Source organism: Perca fluviatilis, chromosome 20 (assembly GCF_010015445.1).
Source record: "Perca fluviatilis chromosome 20, GENO_Pfluv_1.0, whole genome shotgun sequence".
NCBI lineage: Eukaryota > Metazoa > Chordata > Actinopteri > Perciformes > Percidae > Perca > Perca fluviatilis.
Window position 1 is genome coordinate 25,119,624 of NC_053131.1, and position 18,997 is coordinate 25,138,620.

General features: G+C 41.0%; 1 protein-coding gene across 4 annotated transcripts in view; it reads left to right on the forward strand.

The window, feature by feature from the left end:
• Positions 1-18,997, forward strand: part of LOC120549173 (apoptosis-stimulating of p53 protein 1-like) — a 51,963-nt gene that overhangs the window by 22,458 nt on the left and 10,508 nt on the right. For 2 of the 4 annotated variants that reach the window (XM_039785856.1, XM_039785855.1), the window contains exons 5-12: positions 7,841-7,936; positions 10,688-10,744; positions 11,155-11,275; positions 11,971-12,050; positions 12,171-12,338; positions 12,739-12,879; positions 13,029-13,224; positions 13,635-13,763. In XM_039785856.1, coding sequence (XP_039641790.1) covers positions 7,841-7,936; positions 10,688-10,744; positions 11,155-11,275; positions 11,971-12,050; positions 12,171-12,338; positions 12,739-12,879; positions 13,029-13,224; positions 13,635-13,763 — 988 coding nt within the window. Of the gene's footprint in view, positions 1-3,227; positions 3,492-7,840; positions 7,937-10,687; positions 10,745-11,154; positions 11,276-11,970; positions 12,051-12,170; positions 12,339-12,738; positions 12,880-13,028; positions 13,225-13,634; positions 13,764-18,997 lie in introns of those variants that run through there. The other 2 variants (XM_039785858.1, XM_039785857.1) reach the window with 2 other exon arrangements.

Below are 18,997 nucleotides of genomic sequence, written 5' to 3' on the forward strand. Positions count from 1 at the left end.
GCTGAGGGATATATTAAGAAGTCAGCTGTGTCTTCGTATGTGTTTTTGTGTGCTCTTGACAAAACACGCATGTCAGGGGTTGTGTTGATGTAGATTAAGATGAATATTTTCACTGTCATCACTAGAAATGCCTTTGATAGTCTGGGTTCAGGGACGTCGGCAGACTTAACTCTAGTTGTGACAAAAGTTCACTCTGCTGATGATGTGATACTAGTTTGACAACTATAAATTTCATTCATATTATTCATAAATCCAGAACATTTAACGCATGCTGTAGTTGTAGTTCTCGTTTGGATGAGATCTGGGCGATATTGTGTTGCAACAGAACTTGAGATACTTTAAGCGAGTATTCCCTAAATCCAGCAGGTCTTCCTGTTTTTGTTCCTAAATTCGGCTGAGGGTCTTCACTGCTTTGCTCAGGACACAATACTTTTGATGGACAAGCTGTCAGTGTTAGGGTTCCAAGATGTGACCTTTCAGTTACATGATGATCTCTGTAACCAGCAGGCCACCCTGCTGTGTGAACGTCAGTCACCGGAGTGGTTCTGGTTACAGAGATTTCCACTTTGGTTCGGCCGGGGCTGCAGGAATGTCTGAAGGCTGTTATTGTAGATTAAGAGGAATATTTTTACTGGAGGCGTACAGCCGATGAGAAAAGGGGTTGGGTTTCATTACTGGAGGGACGTGTGATCAGAACAACGTGTCTGTGTTTGTGTTCCTAGTATATATATGTGCATAACTCAGAGAACATACACTGTTGGGAAACGTAATACTCACACACTGAGAAGGTCAAATATCCCCATGTGCTTCAGATTATTACCGTGATGGCAACATATGTGAAACTGCCGCAAAGACCAGTGAATTACAATGTCATCGTTCTGAAGGACTGCTTGTCAGCACATCACTTCTTACAGGTCGGTTGCGCAATTATATAATAATCAAAGCACTAAAAAGGACCTCTTAAACCAAAGTTCACATGTTGTCCTGCGTATGACTTTGTGTTTATCCTGAGTAAAGCTTCACACTAAAGGGTCTAATACAGTAGCCGCAGCCCAGCTGGCGCGTGCAAATGTGACGTCACGGAATCGCCGTAACTATGTATACCCTACGCTGGTGGTCGCGACACTAGTTGCAGTCTTCTCCTAAACAGAGGTGGCGCTAATGAGGAAAGGCTACCGACTTTGCTCTTTCTACGGACTAGAAGAAGAAGAAAAAAGTAAACAACCGCAGAACTGGCAGCAACATTGACGTCAATGCTTCAATTTGATTCGATGACCTACTTCTTCGGATCAAGCCTTTCATTCATCATAAAAAGGGGGGGGAATTTTATTTTTAAAATCCATTTATGAGTGGTGATCCGCAGCTGAAGTTCATCCATTTTGTTTGCTATAGACCGTAAATTGGCGAGGAAAATGATAAATGATAAGGAGTTAGCCTTACCCTACCGTTAGCCATCCTCCCCCATTTTCTTTACCATCTCAAATCAGCGGGGACAGGTTGGTAGCCCTCGTCAGTATTATATATATTGAGTAGTACTCAATATCGTTAGTTCGTTACATTTTTACACCAATGCAACTATTTGCTCCGACATTTGCCACCAGCTGCGGTAACGCTTCCTTTTCTGGATGTGCATTGGTGAAGCACCATTCAATTAAAATGTGACTGTGAACTAAAGCATTTATCAGTAAAAGGGAAATGTGAAAAATTGCGTTGCAGGTCGATTTAAGGTGTGCGCCCCTAAATTTTCTGCCTCTGCCCCTACAATTTTCAGTTAGGGCCTACAGTGCTCCTAGTAAGAAAAAGTCTGGAGCCCTGCATGCATACATTCTAATTGTGAAAATGCAATGTGCAAAGTCATACCTCATCAAAATAAATGTGACTTTCCCTTTAAAGAGCTGCCAACCCTCTTAAGACAGTTATAAAAACCTATTCATCTCAGCCTTGAAAATGTATTGAATAATAATGCAAATGTCATCCAATTTCAGTACTATCACTACTACTATAATATGTTATATTTGATTCTTAAAACATAATAAATCACTTTTAATAGGCCTACATGTTATGTTTGCAACCAACACACACAAAGCCCCCTCACACCCACAGATGCCTGCCCTGCACCCAGAACAGCAGCACTGGCAAAAATTCCAGTCTGCTTTCATTACTGTGTTTGTGTGTGTGTGTGTGTGTGTGTGTGTGTGTGTGTCTGTGTGTGTGTGTGTGTGCGCGTGTGTGTGCGCGCGCGCGTGTGCGTGTGTGTGTGTGTGTGTGTGCGCGCGCGTGCATGCGTGTGTCTGTGTGTGCGTGTGCGTTTATCTGACTGAAAGACAGATGTATGTCTGTTTCACAGAGTGAAAAAGAAAATGTGTGGCGCAGCAGTTAAGTCACATGTCACTGTGTCTGTGAGTGTGTCGCAGAGAGCGAGACAGAGAGAAAAAGTGGAGGACAACATGACGCAGAAGGAGTCAGCTGTTATTCTAGTGTGTGTCTGTGTGTGTGCACATACTGTACATGTCGAGTGCCCACGTGTGTCGCTGGACGCATCCGGCGGCACCCTGCCACGGCTGTTAATCTGCCAGCATCATCTTCATCATCATCATCATCATCTTCCTCATAACACACATCTGGAGCAGGAGGCAGAGGTTTATTGAGAGCAGCTTGTGCCCCATCAGGCTGTGGTGCAGTGATTTCCCTTCTGAGAGAAAGTGGGAGAAAGAAAGAGGGAGGTGTGAGGGGTGAGAGAGAGAGAGAGAGAGAGAGAGAGAGAGAGAGAGAAGGGGATGTCGCTGCTGCTGCAGCAAAAAGCCAGCTGCAGATGGATGGCATAAAGAGAAAGAGAGATGAAGGGATGCAGATAGAAATATACAAGGATTAAGAAGGATGGAGAAGGTGTGGAAGAAGGAGTGGTGTTACAGAAACAGAGACATGCTGAGAGGTGTAAGAAGAGGAGGAGGTGTTGAAAGATGGAAGGATAGAGAAAAACAGGGAGGTATAAGAAAAGGATGCGGTGATGACCTCTCTTTTTGTACCGGTTTATAGGTTTTCATGTTTGTTTACTGTAGTAATTGAATGCAGTGTCACATTAGTGGGCTTTACACGTCATAGGAGAACACAACAACCAATGCTGGAGAGAGTTTGTATGAGAGAGAGAGAGAGAAAGAGAGAGGGGGGGGCGGGGGGTGGAGGGAGCGTTTGGCTGAGCAAGAGGGAGAGAGAGAGGGGAGAGAGTGTCGTAAATCACAGCACATCACCGGGCGGACGAGAGGGAAAGTTGTGATAAGGATCGCTCTCGTTCCCCCCTACCCCCTCTAAGCTTCTCTCTGTAAAGTCTCTGGCAACATTTTTCCATCTGAAACCATAAAGGGCCGCTGATTCTCTGACAGGCTGTGAGGATGGAGTGGAATGAGGTGGATTTGGTGCAGGAATTTACTGTTGAAGGACAATGCAGCAAAATTAAAGTCCGCTCCTGCAGGATCACATGGGACAGCCTGCAGGTAAATACAGGACGGCTGGAAGCTGATAGAAACTGCATGTTAATGTCAGCCGGGGCGCTCGCAGCAGCGCAGTCTGCAGGGTGTCGTACCGTGTGTTGACAGCGTGAGCAGCAGAATGCATGACACCTTTGTTAAGTGTCAGGCAAATTGCTAACTTTTCTGCAGCTGTGGGATGCATGTCATCATAAGAAAGATTAGGACATAGCAGTGCCTATAGACGATATAAACTTCGTCGACAGAAAATCCCTGGACACTAATGTCACACTACTGACCACACTGTTTTGACTGACAAGTGAGCTTTAGTCCAACCGATGACAATCTTGCAGACTAAGGCTTTAAAATCGTGGGTGTTGTCGAGGGAGTTTACAATGCAAATAGTGTTGCATATTGCATCCAGATACAGTATCTTTAGAATGTTAGCTTAGAGCTTCTAGGTTATTAATGGCAAAGATTTTTCAGTCTACCTGTAAAATGTAGTTTAAAAACTCACCTTTTTATTACATCTTATGCAAGTATATGGAAGCAAACAAGGCCATAAGGATTTTAATCTTGCAAGCATCTGAATTCCTAGATGTGAAATTTAGTCACTACTCAGTACTTCATAGCTTTGAAATGCTTCATTTTGAAAACCATCTTTCTAATTTAGGTGGTTTAACATTCCCTGTCTAATATTTTTAGTGGATAATTTCAAGTGGTGCAACTTCAAAAACCTCATTTCGAACGTGTTTTTTTGCTTTGCAAATTCAAATAGGAAAATGTGTCCAATATTATTAACTATATTCAAGTTTATTTTTGGATCTAAAAATTCAGGTCAAGTAAAAAACATCTGGGCTACCGAGGAACGGTTGGACATCTATCCTACCAGGACAAGTTCAGATTAGTGATTAAACGTTGCTACTCTCGCTACTTGACACCAGAAATACTAGTTGGTTAGACGTATTAAAATTATTATTTTTAGGTGACCATGGGTTCAGCAGTCAGTCTGGTTCTCTCCTGTTCCACTGGATTGGCCAGCAGCACACTGAAACTTGTTTACTAGCTAGCTAGCATGCATGCTACAGATTAAAGCTATTGACCTACTGTACCGTGCTATAAATCCACGAAGCGGGAACGCCAAGATACTAATGGTATAAGCGATGCCAAACCATGACTCATCATAGACCACAGTGCCTGCTGGCATTTTATCAAGTATTGCACTGCATACGGGGTTCATGAGGCACATTCCTAACTGTGCGGCCGGTGCAGACACCGGGGACATATTGATTTCAGTGCCATTTAAAATACTATTTGGTTATTGAAAAATGTGAATGATTTCATATAGCTCTTATGATATATATGCAATATGTATTCTGACAATTACCTTATAGATTAAATTGTGCTCAATTTTGACTGTTTACTTGTTTACGTGTTTTCTTACTTTTAGCCTAGTCAACTAGTCTAAGTTTTAACTTTGCGTTACACGTCAGGGGAATTAGTCGTTAGGAACATCCCTAGTTCAGATAAGTGGCTATGAAACCCAGACACTTACATTTCCAACTGAATTTGAAAGGTTTTGAAATTGCAAAACTTCAAATTACCATACCAGAAATTTTTTAGGGGGGAATTTAAACCACATAAACACACTTTGTTGCTTTTCAAAGTAAAATATTTCAATGCTATGCAGTTAGAATTTCAACATTAAGTATTCAGTAGTGGTTAATTTTTCACAATTACATATTTAGATGTTCAGTAAATGTTAATTATTTTGACCTTTATTTGCTTCTATACAGTTACATTCATACGATGATAGATGTTCAAGGAAAATGTAACGTAGTTTTCTCTATCTAGTAACCACTGCATCACTGCTTACAAAGATGACGTGATAACAGTGATGTACCAGCACTGCCTGGTCTCTCTGGTGATACCAGAGTGCATTGGCAGGAGATCACTTAGTATCTGCAGTCTCATAATACACATGAAAGTGAGAATCTGCAGAATCCTACAAGTCAGCAGTTAGCTAATGACATGTGGCACCACTGACTGGAAAAACCAGTGTAATGTGCATAATGCCATTGTCTAAAACACAATGTAGTCTGCATTATGTTGGAATACTCTGTGTCAGCATTATGTTTTTAAGAATGAAGTAAGTCAGCATGGAGGCCGTGATGCTGTCTATAGCACATTGTGGCTATCAGTGTCACTAATCACTGATACTGATATTTAGCATAGCGCTAATGCTGCCAGAGTTTGAGATTCCACTCCCTGAGTCATAAATGGCCAGTGGGTTTGATTTGTCTCACTGATGTCATATCTAAGAATTGCCATAACCCTCAGGGCTCAGTTCAGGGTAATGGAGTTCTTCATCAGCTCCTCCCTGAGTCATGACATTAAAGCGTCCACTAAGATATGTGAAGACTTTTTTGAACATTTAACAAAATTGACTGAAGCCTCCAATCCCTTTTAGACCATTTCTCTCCCATTTCTGGCAGAAATTATGTTTCGAATAAAGTCCACATACTGTTGTTCAAGGTCTAGACCCCTTAATCTCAATAATAGGCTTCTATAAATATCTGCAGCTTCCATTTTAAACTGAAGTTTTAGAGCAATGCTCAGTTCAGGCAGTTAAAGTAACTAATCAAGTTTATCAACAGTTTGCTCAAGTTGTGTTTTAAGGGTCAGTTTACCCCATTTTTTTTTTTACACTGATCAAGTCATGTAAAGAAGATACACTAACTGTAAAACAAAAAACATCTGTATGATGTGATGCAATGGACTACAACAGGCCTGCTATTCATTCTACCTTGAAATGTGTTTATTGAGACTTCTACTTTAGTTGTTTATGTGTATTGATACTGTACTTTGTGGTGATATTGTGTTGGACTACAGTATTTTGAATTCTGTTCCTATTGTTACAGTATCTCATCCTCATTTACGTTTACATGTTTATCCTCATATTATTATTATTATTATTATTATTATTATTAAATAGTTATAACGGTTAAAGCTAGAGAATATTATGAAATGTACAGTAAGACAATGACAATATCTTAACAACCATTTTATTCTGTATGACCTTCATATATGCATAACAACTATAATCATGAGTCTCATAATGACTCATAAAATGGCAGATACTTATACTCTAGATGCCATTCATTTATCACTGTTACTCTAGTTTTAGACCCAAATTAAACTGTGCGCATGTTTGAGGCCATTTAGAAACTTTATTTTCACAGTGCTGGCTGGTATGTTTAAGTACGCTTGGAATGTAATGAATTAATACATCATGCAATAAGCTATACTAATATACTGACATCATACTGCGTCATTTGCACATTTTTTGCTGATGGTCAAAGATCTGCTTTGTAAGGCAAGACTTGATATTCCAATATTGTATTGTATTCTACTCTACATTATAGCTTTATTTGATACATCATGTGTTGTTGTAATTATGTAGTCGCAGGTCTAGAAAGTAGCTCAAACATGTTTTCCATTGGACAAATACCATTTAGCAGCTTTTAAATATTTATTGACTAGGAGAGTAATTCATTTTTCACTGTATACTGAGAATGAATGCAACAGAGTCAGACCAAGTGCAGTATGTGTGTGTGTGTGTGTGTGTGTGTGTGTGTGTGTGTGTGTGTGTGTGTGTGTGTGTGTATGTGTGTGTGTGTGTGTGTGTGTGTGTGTGTGTGTTGTGTGTGTGTCTGTTTGAACATACACAATAGCAGGATGTGAATGGGCAGAAACCTTCTGCTGTTGTCTGCTAAAGGCATTTCTCCCTCCCCAACACACACACACACACACACACACACACACAGTACAAGTATAATCATAGAAATGTTTGTTCTTAAGGAAATCTACAAACACAGCTATAACAAAGTCTTCTAGTGTGTGCCTGGTTTGATAAAACACTTTAACCCAAATACAGGACAAATGATCAGTGTCATTACATTTTTTTTTCGTGCTGATGTTGATGTCTGTGTCACACCCCTTTAATGACCAGAGTAGATAGGATTCCGCCGATTTACCCCCGAACCAAAACTATAATTCTGTCACTCTGCCAAGGCCACCAGCTGCTAGCCTAATAACATTTCTGTAGCACACTGATGGTGACCTATGACCTAAAGTGTGAGGTGATATGTGTGTGCAGCTGTACGCTGTACTATAGCATTTATCTTCTGTCACAGTTTGGGTTTCAATCTTGTCAGTAACAGTCCTAAACTCAGTAATGTGTAATGGATGGAAGCAGTGATACACAGGGGCAAACACAAGCTTTTTCTATGGACATACTGTATTAATATATGTGACTTTTTGTGTGTGTGTGTGTGTGTGTGTGTGTGTGTGTGTGTGTGTGCTTGTGTGTGAAGGTTCCCCGTGTGGAGCTGACCCTCTCTGAGCTCCAGGAAATGGCCACTAGACAACAGCAACAAATAGAGGCTCAGCAACAGATGTTGGTCGCCAAGGTAAATTGTGCGCACACACACACACACACACACACACACACACACACACACACACACACACACAGAGCAGTTGGAAGGATTGCCTGTCAGTTAGTGTAAGGTTATCTACATTAGAGTCTGTCTGAAAAAGGTTGGCTTTGAGGCCCCAGGAGCTACGGCCTTGGAGGAATTTGTGTGTGTGTGTGTGTGTGTGTGTGTGTGTGTGTGTGTGTGTGTGTGTGTGTGTGTGTGTGTGTGTGATCAAGACCCATACATCTTCCTTGGAAACAGGACATGTGATCCAGGTCAGGGTTTAAGGACTGCCAGGAAAGAACAACTCATTTTTTTGAGCCAATAGAAAACCATTTTGTGTGTGACAACATTGGTGTGTGTGTGTGTGTGTGTGTGTGTGTGTGTGTGTGTGTGTGTGTGTGTGTTGTGTGTGTGTGTGTGTGTGTGTGTGTGTGAGACACAGATTGTGGCCATTCCCACACTAGGAAGTGACCTTTGAGTTGACAGGAAATGAGGTCATCAGGGAGCTGCTGGGAAGTTGAAGCAGAATTGTACTCAAAGGAAAGACACAGAAGGGCGATCCAAAAAAAAAGTTAAAATCTTTTAATTTGTTAGAGTCTCTCCATTAATTTGATGAAGTGTCTCCTTAGTCTAAAGTGGACTTGGATATTTTCATTTTTTTAAATTTATTGGCAACATTATGCTGATATTCAGCATTTTTAAAAGCAGCAATTTCCCTTCTAAATGACAGCTATTAAGTGTTTCCTTCCAGTGTGTAAGTGTTTAAGTATTTCCTTTTCTTACTTAATGGAAAGGTCTTCCAGCTGCCACGAAGAGGCTGTTTTTATCCTTGTAACATTTATATAATTGTTTGACGACTTCTGGGAAGAAAAAAGTCCAAAACCCAGCTACTGTACTGGCACTTACTGCATGCACTTTTACTTCTGCACTGTCTAATGAAACAAGCTACTGTTATGTAATCGGTTACTTGAGTATGTGGGAACCATTGGGAATGTATGTGTGCGTGTGTTTCCAGTGAATGATAAGAGGCTTCTTGTCAACATTCCATTTCCCTCTTCCTCTTCCTCTGAGTGTGTGTGTGTGCGTGTGTGCTTGCGTGCGTGCGTGTGTGTTGAGAGAGACACACAGGTCAGCTGTACTACGTGCCAGCACAATACAGAGAGCGGTACAAACTGCCTCAGTCAGCATCACACAGGCCTCCCTCTTCTTCTTTCTGTCTGTCTGTTCCTCCTCTGTAGGCTATGTGCTTTATAATGTGTGTATAGGCATCCAAAATACACACAAATCAATATATTATTAAATATTATGTCTTTTCAATTTTGCATGACGTGGGGAAAGGGTGGCAGAGTAATGCATCATGCTGCCAGTACAAAGTCATGACATTTTTAGTGTCATATATGTAAGTCAAGGTGCCAATATTAACAAAATAGCTTGTGCCATCTTGGAGCTTTTCCGTCATTACTGTGTCTCTGACAAGGACCCCTGGATGTCACTGCTTCAGCATGGTGTTAAATGTCTCATGGAGAAATAAGTGATTCATTTACCCTGCTAAAAATATGTGCTGTGACAAGAGGTATATTGTCCTGATCTATGGCGCAACAAATTAAGTACCGTAAATTAACGAAAGTGAGGGAACTATTAATGAATCAGTCTGTACATGGGCTCTAATTGCTAACTTTTCTAACTGCAAACTAAGTTTCAAATACAGGGACTTTTATTAGTCTTGCAGCATATCTTTCTTGCAAACCAGTAAATGGTATTTGTATCACATATCGCTTCATTGATGAGAATATAATGCCATTATCAGTGTGATAACAGCAACAGCAATATTTCTATTCTTTCTTTTCTGACAGCATCTCTATTAGTCAGTACAAAGAAATTCTAAATGACAAACTGACATTTCAAAAAGTAAGTATATATATATATATATATATATATATATATATATATATATATATAGTTATATATTTCAATCAGGAGAGACTTCGTTGCAGATATGCAAGGATTTATTGTAGGAATACGTGATATGACATGTACAGTCTTTGGAGGTTAGACTCCATCATTATGAATTGATATATAATTAGGGGGTTAGAAAACCAGAAGCTGATCCCCCGATGGAGTCTAGACACTGATGGTGGTGTGAGGAACCCGAAGACCGAACCGAGGAGCCGACGGCAGTCTTGCCGGAGGATGAACCAGGAGCCGTACATGAGGAAGACCGGAGGAGCAAGGGGAGGAGGAGGCTTGTGCTCTTAGCCTAAAATGACAACTGAGCAGCAGAGAGAGACAGGTTTAAAACAGGGATATCATGCTGTTATTGGCTCGTAAAATTCAAGGCCGCTTCTGATTGGTTAAAATAAAAGTGAACGCCTCTAACAGCTGTTCAGTTTAGAAGAGAGAGAAATGTGATTAAGTTAGAAGTCTTCCTGCAATAATTTACACTGAGCTCCATATATATTTATATATATATATATATTTGAAACTAAGACAAAAAAAAACACCAATACTGAAATTTCTCATGTGAAATAATCTAAATGGTTCAAACTTAAACAGAAACTGTTTGTGTACATGTCGGACCCCATCGCTCTAGTTGATTGAGAAAATACACTGTTCGCCTTGAAGGATGAGAGAAGAAGTAGAACCATGGCCTGTGGTCATGTTTGTGCCATCACAGAGTCTGTGCAACTGAAAATGAACAAAAATCTCAAAATTGTATATGTCCTTACCTTTTTCTTCCAGGAGCAGAGACTGAGGTATCTTCACCAAGGAGGCAGATCTAACCAGGGACAGACGCAGGTGGGGTCCATATGTCTGCCTGTCTGTCTTTTATCAGTCTTTAAAAAAAATATTATATAAGATCACCAGAACATATTTTTTATGTTAAAACCCTTTATGTGACATATAAACTGTAGGGTGGTTGCCACCTTTTTTCCACCAAGGTTTATTAGTCAAAGCCCCCACAATAACCTAAAATGAATGTTTATAAGTTGGGTATAGCAAGGTATAACTTGTAGCCTGTAAAATGTAGCCTGTTTATTCAAGTTATGCAAACACAAGTATTTATTTTGGCAACTTTTCAAGAGCTGATTGAAATGATGAAAATGCAAATGGATATTTAAACAGTCGTTTCTTCTTCTTCTTCTTCTTCTTTCTTCTTCTTCTTCTTCTTCTTCTTCTTCTTCTTCTTCTTCTTCTCTCTTGTTTAGTCTGAAGCTGAGAAGCTGCAGCGGCTGAAGGAGCGAGTGGAGACTCAGGAAGCCAAGCTGAAGAAGATCCGAGCCATGAGAGGACAGGTCGACTACAGCAAACTGATCAACGGAAACCTCTGTAAGCCGAAACCCAATGCAGAGATTATCACTGTGGATTACAGACGCTGCAGTTTATGATTAATATTAATCGTATAATAGTGAATAGTATGTGCAAAACTGTGGCTAAAAATACACTCAGTTTGAAGGTGACCATTTGAACCTAAATGCCATGGTCACCGTGTCCTTTCCAAAAGTAATAGGAGTCAGAAGCTAATAAATTGCAATAGGTGATATAGACCACATATTTTTGGCTCTTACATGTTGCTGTAGATGCATGCAAACATAGAGACAAATTAGAAATAGCTAGCCTGACAAGCCAGACCCACATCAAGATGTTGGATCAAAGCTTAACTCCCAAGTCTTCCAGAGTGCGGCCAAAGCCGATTCGAAAGACCGCTGTTCGCCAGCAGCAGCTGTCATCTTCTTTGTTTTCAAGTAGCAGGGAATTCACGCGGAACTGTCGCAACTCTGCCATCATTATGTTAAGCCCGCCCACCGACTCTATACACTGTGAGATTGGCCCGGCTAGAGTTTGGTTTTTCCAGCTCGCAAGCCAACGGAGAGTTGCTAGACTGACCCTGGCTGCAAATTTAATTTGCTGCCGCTAGGGTGCGTCTAGATTTCTAGGCTAAGAAATAGCCTTAATTAGTAAGCAAAGAGAATGGCTTTTTACTTTAAATATTTCAGTCTAATTTGTGTTGTCCTGGTGTCCAGCTGCAGAGATTGACCATGTCAGCAGCCTGTTCCAGGAGAAGCAGGCAGAACTGCAGTCTGCGGTGGTCAGAGTCGACCAGGTAAACCCGGACAGTTGTTTGTCACCGAGGTGTTTTGTTTTTATTATACCAGTCAACACCAAGCACAACTCAGCTTGAGTCGGGTGAATTGTTAAGCTCTCTCTGAATGGTTTTTACCAGTTGACCCAGCAGCTGGAGGATTTGAGGAGAGGACGCCTTCAGCTACACCCTGTTGCACCAGCTCAGGTGGCACACACTGGGTCTCAGGGGGCACCCACTGGCCAGAAAGGATCACCCCTGTCTGGTCCTGCAGCCCTGGAACTGAGGAAACTCTACCAGGAACTGCAGGTAAATTATACCATTGTGATTGTCTCCTTCTTTCAGCATTTCAGTTCAGTCAGTAGGGAGTTGGGTTGGGAACCCGAGGGTCGCTGGTTCAAGTCCCCTTACGGACCAAAGTATGGTGGTGGACTGGTAGCTGGAGAGGTGCCAGTTCGCCTCCTGGGCACTGCCGATGTGCTCTTGGGCAAGGCCCCTGATCCCCCAGCTGCTCGGGGCGCCTCTCCATGGGCATCCCCCTCACTCTGACATCTTTCCATTAGTGCATGTATAGGTACTGAGCATGTGTGTGTAATTCAGGCCTGTGTGTAATGTGTGTAATAACAACAGGGTGAAAACATAGTAATTTCCCCTTGCGGGATTAATAAAGTATACATTATTATTATTACATTAATGCTGTGCGTTTCAGGCTCGTAACCGTCATAACCTGGAGCAGAGCAGCAAGTTGGCTCAAAGCAAGGAGCTGCTGAACAAGAGGAACACCCAGGTGACGGTGATGGATCAACGCATCGGAGACCTGAGAGAACGACTGCATAAGAAGAGAGCAGAAGTACACAACTTTACTAAAGTCTTTCCTTCACAAGTCATCAGCTAATGAAAGCGCACCTTATTAGCTTTTTTTTCTAAATATTTTTCTTGACAGTTGGTGTAACGTTAATGTAGTTCTAATTCTGTTTGTCTATCTTTACACCCTTTCAGTTGAGTCGTATGAATGGAGCAGGCCTGTCCTCGCCTCAGACCTCTTCCCACCCAGGAGGTGGAGTTTCAGGGCGAGTAGCGGCTGTCTGCCCTTACATCCAGGTTCCAGCAGAGGGGAGACAGGAGGCGGTGTACCCCCTGCCAGTTGACCCCCCGCCCAAACCCACCCCGCTGAGCCACATCCGCTCCCTCTCAGGTTGGTAAAATTACCATTTTTTCCTTCCTTTTTTTGATATTTTAAGGCACTGCACAAGACTGTTTCACCTCAGAGTTTCTTATATGTCTTATCTTATATCTCTGTCTGGGCTCTAACTTGCTGTCTATTTCTTTTTCCTGTCTGTTGGCTCCTTCTTTTCCACTTCCCTTATCTGTTGTTGTTGTTGTTACCTTAAATGTGATGTGTTACTGTTACTGGTGATTATGTGATCATCGTTTTGTCACTTGTTGATGTTGTGGTGGTGCTTGCTGTTGTGACTGTTCCTGTCCCTGTTTTGTGACACTATCATGATGTCATCGTGATGATGTTCACGTTCGTGTTGATGTTGTTTCGGTGCTTGTTACTGTCCTCGTTGGTTTTGTTACGGTCTTTTCGTGGTGGCCATGCAGAGGAGGACAGGAGTGGCATCAGGAAGCCTCCTAGCCAATGGAAAGTGTCAGATTTAGACATCGTCCTGTCAGAGCCCACTGAGACGTGGGAGGGACCTCGGTCACCTCAGGGGGGCGACAGTAACAACAGTGAGTCCCTAGAAGGCGCTAGAGAAACTTACTCACCACAAGCTCCATTGGTGATAGATTAGCAGCACCTGCTTCCTCACTCCTTTAACTGCACCTTAAGGTGTAGTAGTGGGTCTGTTTATACTATTTCCTGCCTGATTCTAACACATGTTTTATTGAGCCTTAATCCCAAGGCAGATATGTTCTTGGTTTGAGCCCTGGGCTGAAGAATCGAAGGGTGCATTCAAACCAAGAATGCTGTGAAGTGTTTTTGTCTAACTATATACAGAACAGATGGTTAGGAGAACATAATTGAATCAGCTACAGAAAATGACCTCAAAATGTAAGGGTCGTGTGTATGAGGACGCAGACAAGACATCTGATAGCCAGCAGCTGCTAAGGGTTAGGAAGCGGGGCATAACAAAATAAACTGGGGGCAAACCACAGTCTGGACTGAGACTCATATTCTATTATTCCTTCAGGTAAATTGTAGCTGTTATCAGTCGTTATGCTAAGCTAAGCTGACATCACATGGCTGAAGCTTCATATTTACCGTTCAGGCATGAGATTGGTATCAATCTTCTCTCTCAACTACTCTCGGCAAGAAAGCAAATAATGCTGCAACTCCGCTGCATGGCACGGATCTACTCAACTCGACTTGCTCTTTTTTGGTTTTCCATTAACAAAGGTTGTGGACAGAAGCTGGTACTTTTTTGGTACCACCTTGAAGCTGATACTAGAAGGCACAGTTAAAACACTGGAGAACGGATTGCCAGATTTTTTCCTAAGCTGTACAATTGACTAGGTGCAGACATTCCTCTGTTTGGTTTCCAATGAAAGTATTCAGGGAGCGTCGCGTTAAGGTCACAGCAGTTACACATGGTGTCACTATGGCAATCAGCTGAGAAGCTGATCTAGCAATTAGCTGAGACTCCGCTGAGGGGGTACTATCTGCAGTGGAAAACGAAATAAAGAAAAGGACCTGGTACCAAAAGTGAGTCGAGTCGAGCCGAACCACGCAGTGGAAATTAGTCATAAGTGTATTTCTCAAAATGTGGATCTATTCCTTTAACATGGCACGTAGTTAATAATCACACTAGCTTAACTTATTAATGTCAACATCCATTCCACATAGCTAGAATTGCCTTGCCTCATTAACCACTGACCACATGTTGTTTCAGGTCACTCTCATTCTGCAGTATGCCAGCCAGACACTTGCTTTTAGTAAATATGTCAGTACACCAAGGCTGGAATTAGCATAGCATTTCTACTCACTTACTTAAACTACTGGGCATAAGTGAAGTGTCTTGAACTACCACCGATACAACTCCCATTGTGCTCTTGAATGCCAAAGCAAATGCCACAGCTCTATTTATTGTCCCAGCTTACGTAATGTGGAAAACACGTACTTGTAAACCATGTCACCCAGTCTAACAAATGACACAACAAATGAATGAAAGGAAGCCTGAGGTACGCATGTAGCTAAATACAGTCTGTGTTCTGTGTGTGTGTGCGTGCGTGCGTGCATGCGTGTGTTGTGAGTGTGTGAGTGTGTCTGTGTGAGTCAGATAAGGAGAGATTTTAGGTAAGAGGACGTTGCGGGTCATGGCAGCTGTTGTTGCTGTCATCAGAGAGATTAAGACTCTCTAACAAATGTAGGCGCTATCTATTATACTCAATGAATGCTGATATAGTATAAGCATTAGTTGTCTACAGTGTTTTTAGAGCAAACAAAAATCACAGCAAGGAATTCCATGCATTCCCATTAGCATTAGAATGCAAGTGAATCCTTTATTTAGGAATGTGAGGAATGGATTCATATTCCACTGAATTAAAAATCTCTCTTTTTTTAATGTCCTATTAGGAGGTTTAGTTGATGACCAATAGCTAAGGCTTCAAAAATCCTGATGCTTCTGTTTTAGAGAGAAACAGAGCGTGTCCTTTATGAGAAATCACATTTGGTACAGTCAGTGTTGCCTAGCTGTGATATGATGTATGTGGCTTGATTAATTACAGTACAAGGTATTAAATGTAGTATTGATTCATCTTTAAATATTGATGGATTTTGTAGGAACAGTATATTTTGGGAAATATACCTCTTTGCCTTCTTGCTGAAAGTTAGATGAGAAGATCGATACAACTCTCATGTCTGTATGCAACTTCCCGGAGTCTTGTCTTGTTAATTAGTAAGCTTAAGGTGGTGCTAATAGGAGCATTTTGTTACCTTTGGACAGAGCCAATGTTGCTCTTTCCCCCTCCTGCCAGTCCTTATGCTAAGCTAAGCTAAACAAACCAGACCAGCTGCTGGCAGTACCTACTCGAGAGTGGTATATATCTTTTATTCTTACTCAAACTGTTCTCACTAAATGCAATGCGACATGTTGATCAGATTCCACATTATACATCATGCATTCATATGTTTCATTTTTTTTTCGTATTATAATTGAGAGTCTCACTATTGAGTTTGTGTTCTTTGGACTATATTATATATTCATATTGCCACTAATTATCACCAATCATCATACCTCAGTTCGAGAATACAGAGATTGGCGTTCAAAAACTCACATTAGATGCTACCTGAAGAGTAGTGATGAGTTTGATAGGCTCTTTAAAACCCTTAATCTGAACCTGAACCCTTTGTATTTTTGAATCAGGGCGTTCTGTGATGGTGCAAGTGCCGTAAACTGTACTGTCTTTCCTCTACAACACTGAGTGACTGTTTTGAATATGGGCTCTCAGGCAGATGGCCAAGTTTCCACCTCACACAGAGCTGTCTGTTTGTTTCCTGCCGTGACCGTTTTCTTCCTGAGGTCAGCAGGTTACTCACGCAGTCAACAGGCTGCTCAGCACAGCTCACTGACTGCAGGACTCCCAGGTTCAATAGTTAATCAGTATTAGTCTTCTTGTATGTGCCAAAACTATGACGTGGCTGTGCCACAGAGAGCTAAGCCAAATGTTTAGATAACAGCTAAAAATGATACTTTGACAGTTGAAGCTGAATTTTAGCCAACTGTGACATGTATGGAGTAGTGGAATTTTAACTTCCCAAAATGGACTTTTTCAAAAAGAAATTAGCCAGGCTAGCGGCGTGCCTCTAAGGACGGCAATGTCTGTCCGGCAGTCGTTTGTTCAGCCCACCACTTTGGAAATATCTTTTTTAATGACTTTGGTGATTCGCTGATCTTTCTAGCGCCATCATCAGGTCAAAATTGTAATTCTTACAATTCTTTTTATGACCAAATACCTTCTAAATGAATGACATTCCCATCAAGCCTCAGCTGTACTTTGTTTTCAGTGCTAATTAGCAAATGTTAGCATGCAACGCGCTGACCTTAGTTGTCGAACATTTTAAACATTACATGCCAAACATCACCATGTTAACATTGTGAGTGGAGCATGTTAGCATGCTGACGTTAGCATTTATCTCAAAGCTCACAGAGTTGCTAGCATGGCTGTAAAATATTTTTATAAGCATGCTCACACAGACATATTTAGCATGCCTGCTGCCAAAAGCTTCAGAGCCTGCTAGTACTCTGACTTGGTACGTTGATATTATTATTTATTCTTTATTAAAACTAACCAGCTGCAAGCTAAGATTTACAAGGCTATTTCCGTTCAGCTAGTCTTTAGTCTATATGAAAGTTTAGTGTGGTTAAACTGCTGTGAAATTGTTAGCTAGGCCACTGACCTCCAGGATTGTCACTAGTTAATAGGTAACAGTGGATCAAGATTTAGTGACTGACTAGTACAGTGACCTATTGAACTGTGCCAATGAGTTATGTAACACCACCTCTGTGGAGACAGACTAGCTGGCAGCCTTCATTTTGTAGGAGCTTAGCATGTTAGCACAGTCAGCCAAGTCCGATTTAAACATTCAAGACAGCAGCTTTCTGTTATTTGGAGTTTTGAAATGCTTATTTCTCACGTTAACAACTCTTCTGGTAAAAATAGCAGAACAGCACCCAAAAGTAATTGTTATATCACAATTTCCAGTTACTGTGAATGTTTGTTTGTCTTTTTTATTATGAGACAATGACAACAACTACACTACCCATACATTTTGCAACAAAGCTCATGTTTAGAGATACTTCTACTGTCGCATTGCTGTACTATTTACAGGATGCTAAACACATGTTTGCAGCAGAGAGTGCACTGTAATCACTAATTTAGACATGTAGAGTAGTTGTTAAGCAATTTAGCTGTTGTCTTGTTGCATTACAGTATTTGTTGTGCAATGTTGAGGCAAAGCAATTGAAAGCCAGACTTGTCAGGTCAAAATAAAAAGAACTCAATGACTTGGAGTCTGTTCCAAATATTGCATAATTGTTATGTGACTAGATAATGTAGGGTGACCAGATTTCCCAAAACTAAAACCGGGACACTTTGCGCGTGACCGCAGTGCTCGGGCACCCACCCGCTTTTTAACATGAACATGTGCCAGCCCAGGTCAAACATAGACACAAACAGATTACAGACATAGACCGCTACGATTGACTGACACACACAGTGGTTAAATTGGCTTTTGTAGGGAGGGGGAGCCCTTATTTATTCATGAATAATTCAAAATCATGTAAGGTAGGGTTGAGTAGTTATTCAAGATAAATACTTTACAATTCACTTACTTTATTATTATTTTTTACCTTTAATGTTAACAGGCAGGCAACGGATTTCACCCTCGGAACATGTTTGAAAATATTGGTTGGCAAATATGTAATCATCTTTTTAAACAAGAAAATTATGTTGATTTAAGAGAATCAGGGCCAATTTCTTTATGTTTGATTTAATCACACCAACTTATAGCCTACAAGTCTGATAACATTTTATTTAAATCGGAATCGGACCTAACATGAGTTGAGTGATTCTGTGACTGCCTGTTCAGCCTGAATGCGGCAAAGAAAACGCTTATATATTTTTTTTTTTCATTTGCAAAAATTTTTTTTAAAAAAAAAAAACCTTTGGGGGGGGGTTTTTTGGTTTTTTTTGTGACATACTGTAAATGGAAGCTAGTGTAAAACATTTAGGCTACTATTTAACATGCACATCCATTCCAACTTCCTCTCAGTGTAACATATGAACTTACCTTCATATCAACGTGCCTCCTACTCTCTCACTCTCTCTCACCTTTCACCTACTTTAACCTTTTTTAACATAAATGGTACTTCCCTTCTTTCTTGTTTGTCTTTGCCTCTTCCTCTCCTTAATTGCCCTACTTGTTTTAACCTTTGTCCTTTTCTCAACACTCATTCTCTCTCTCT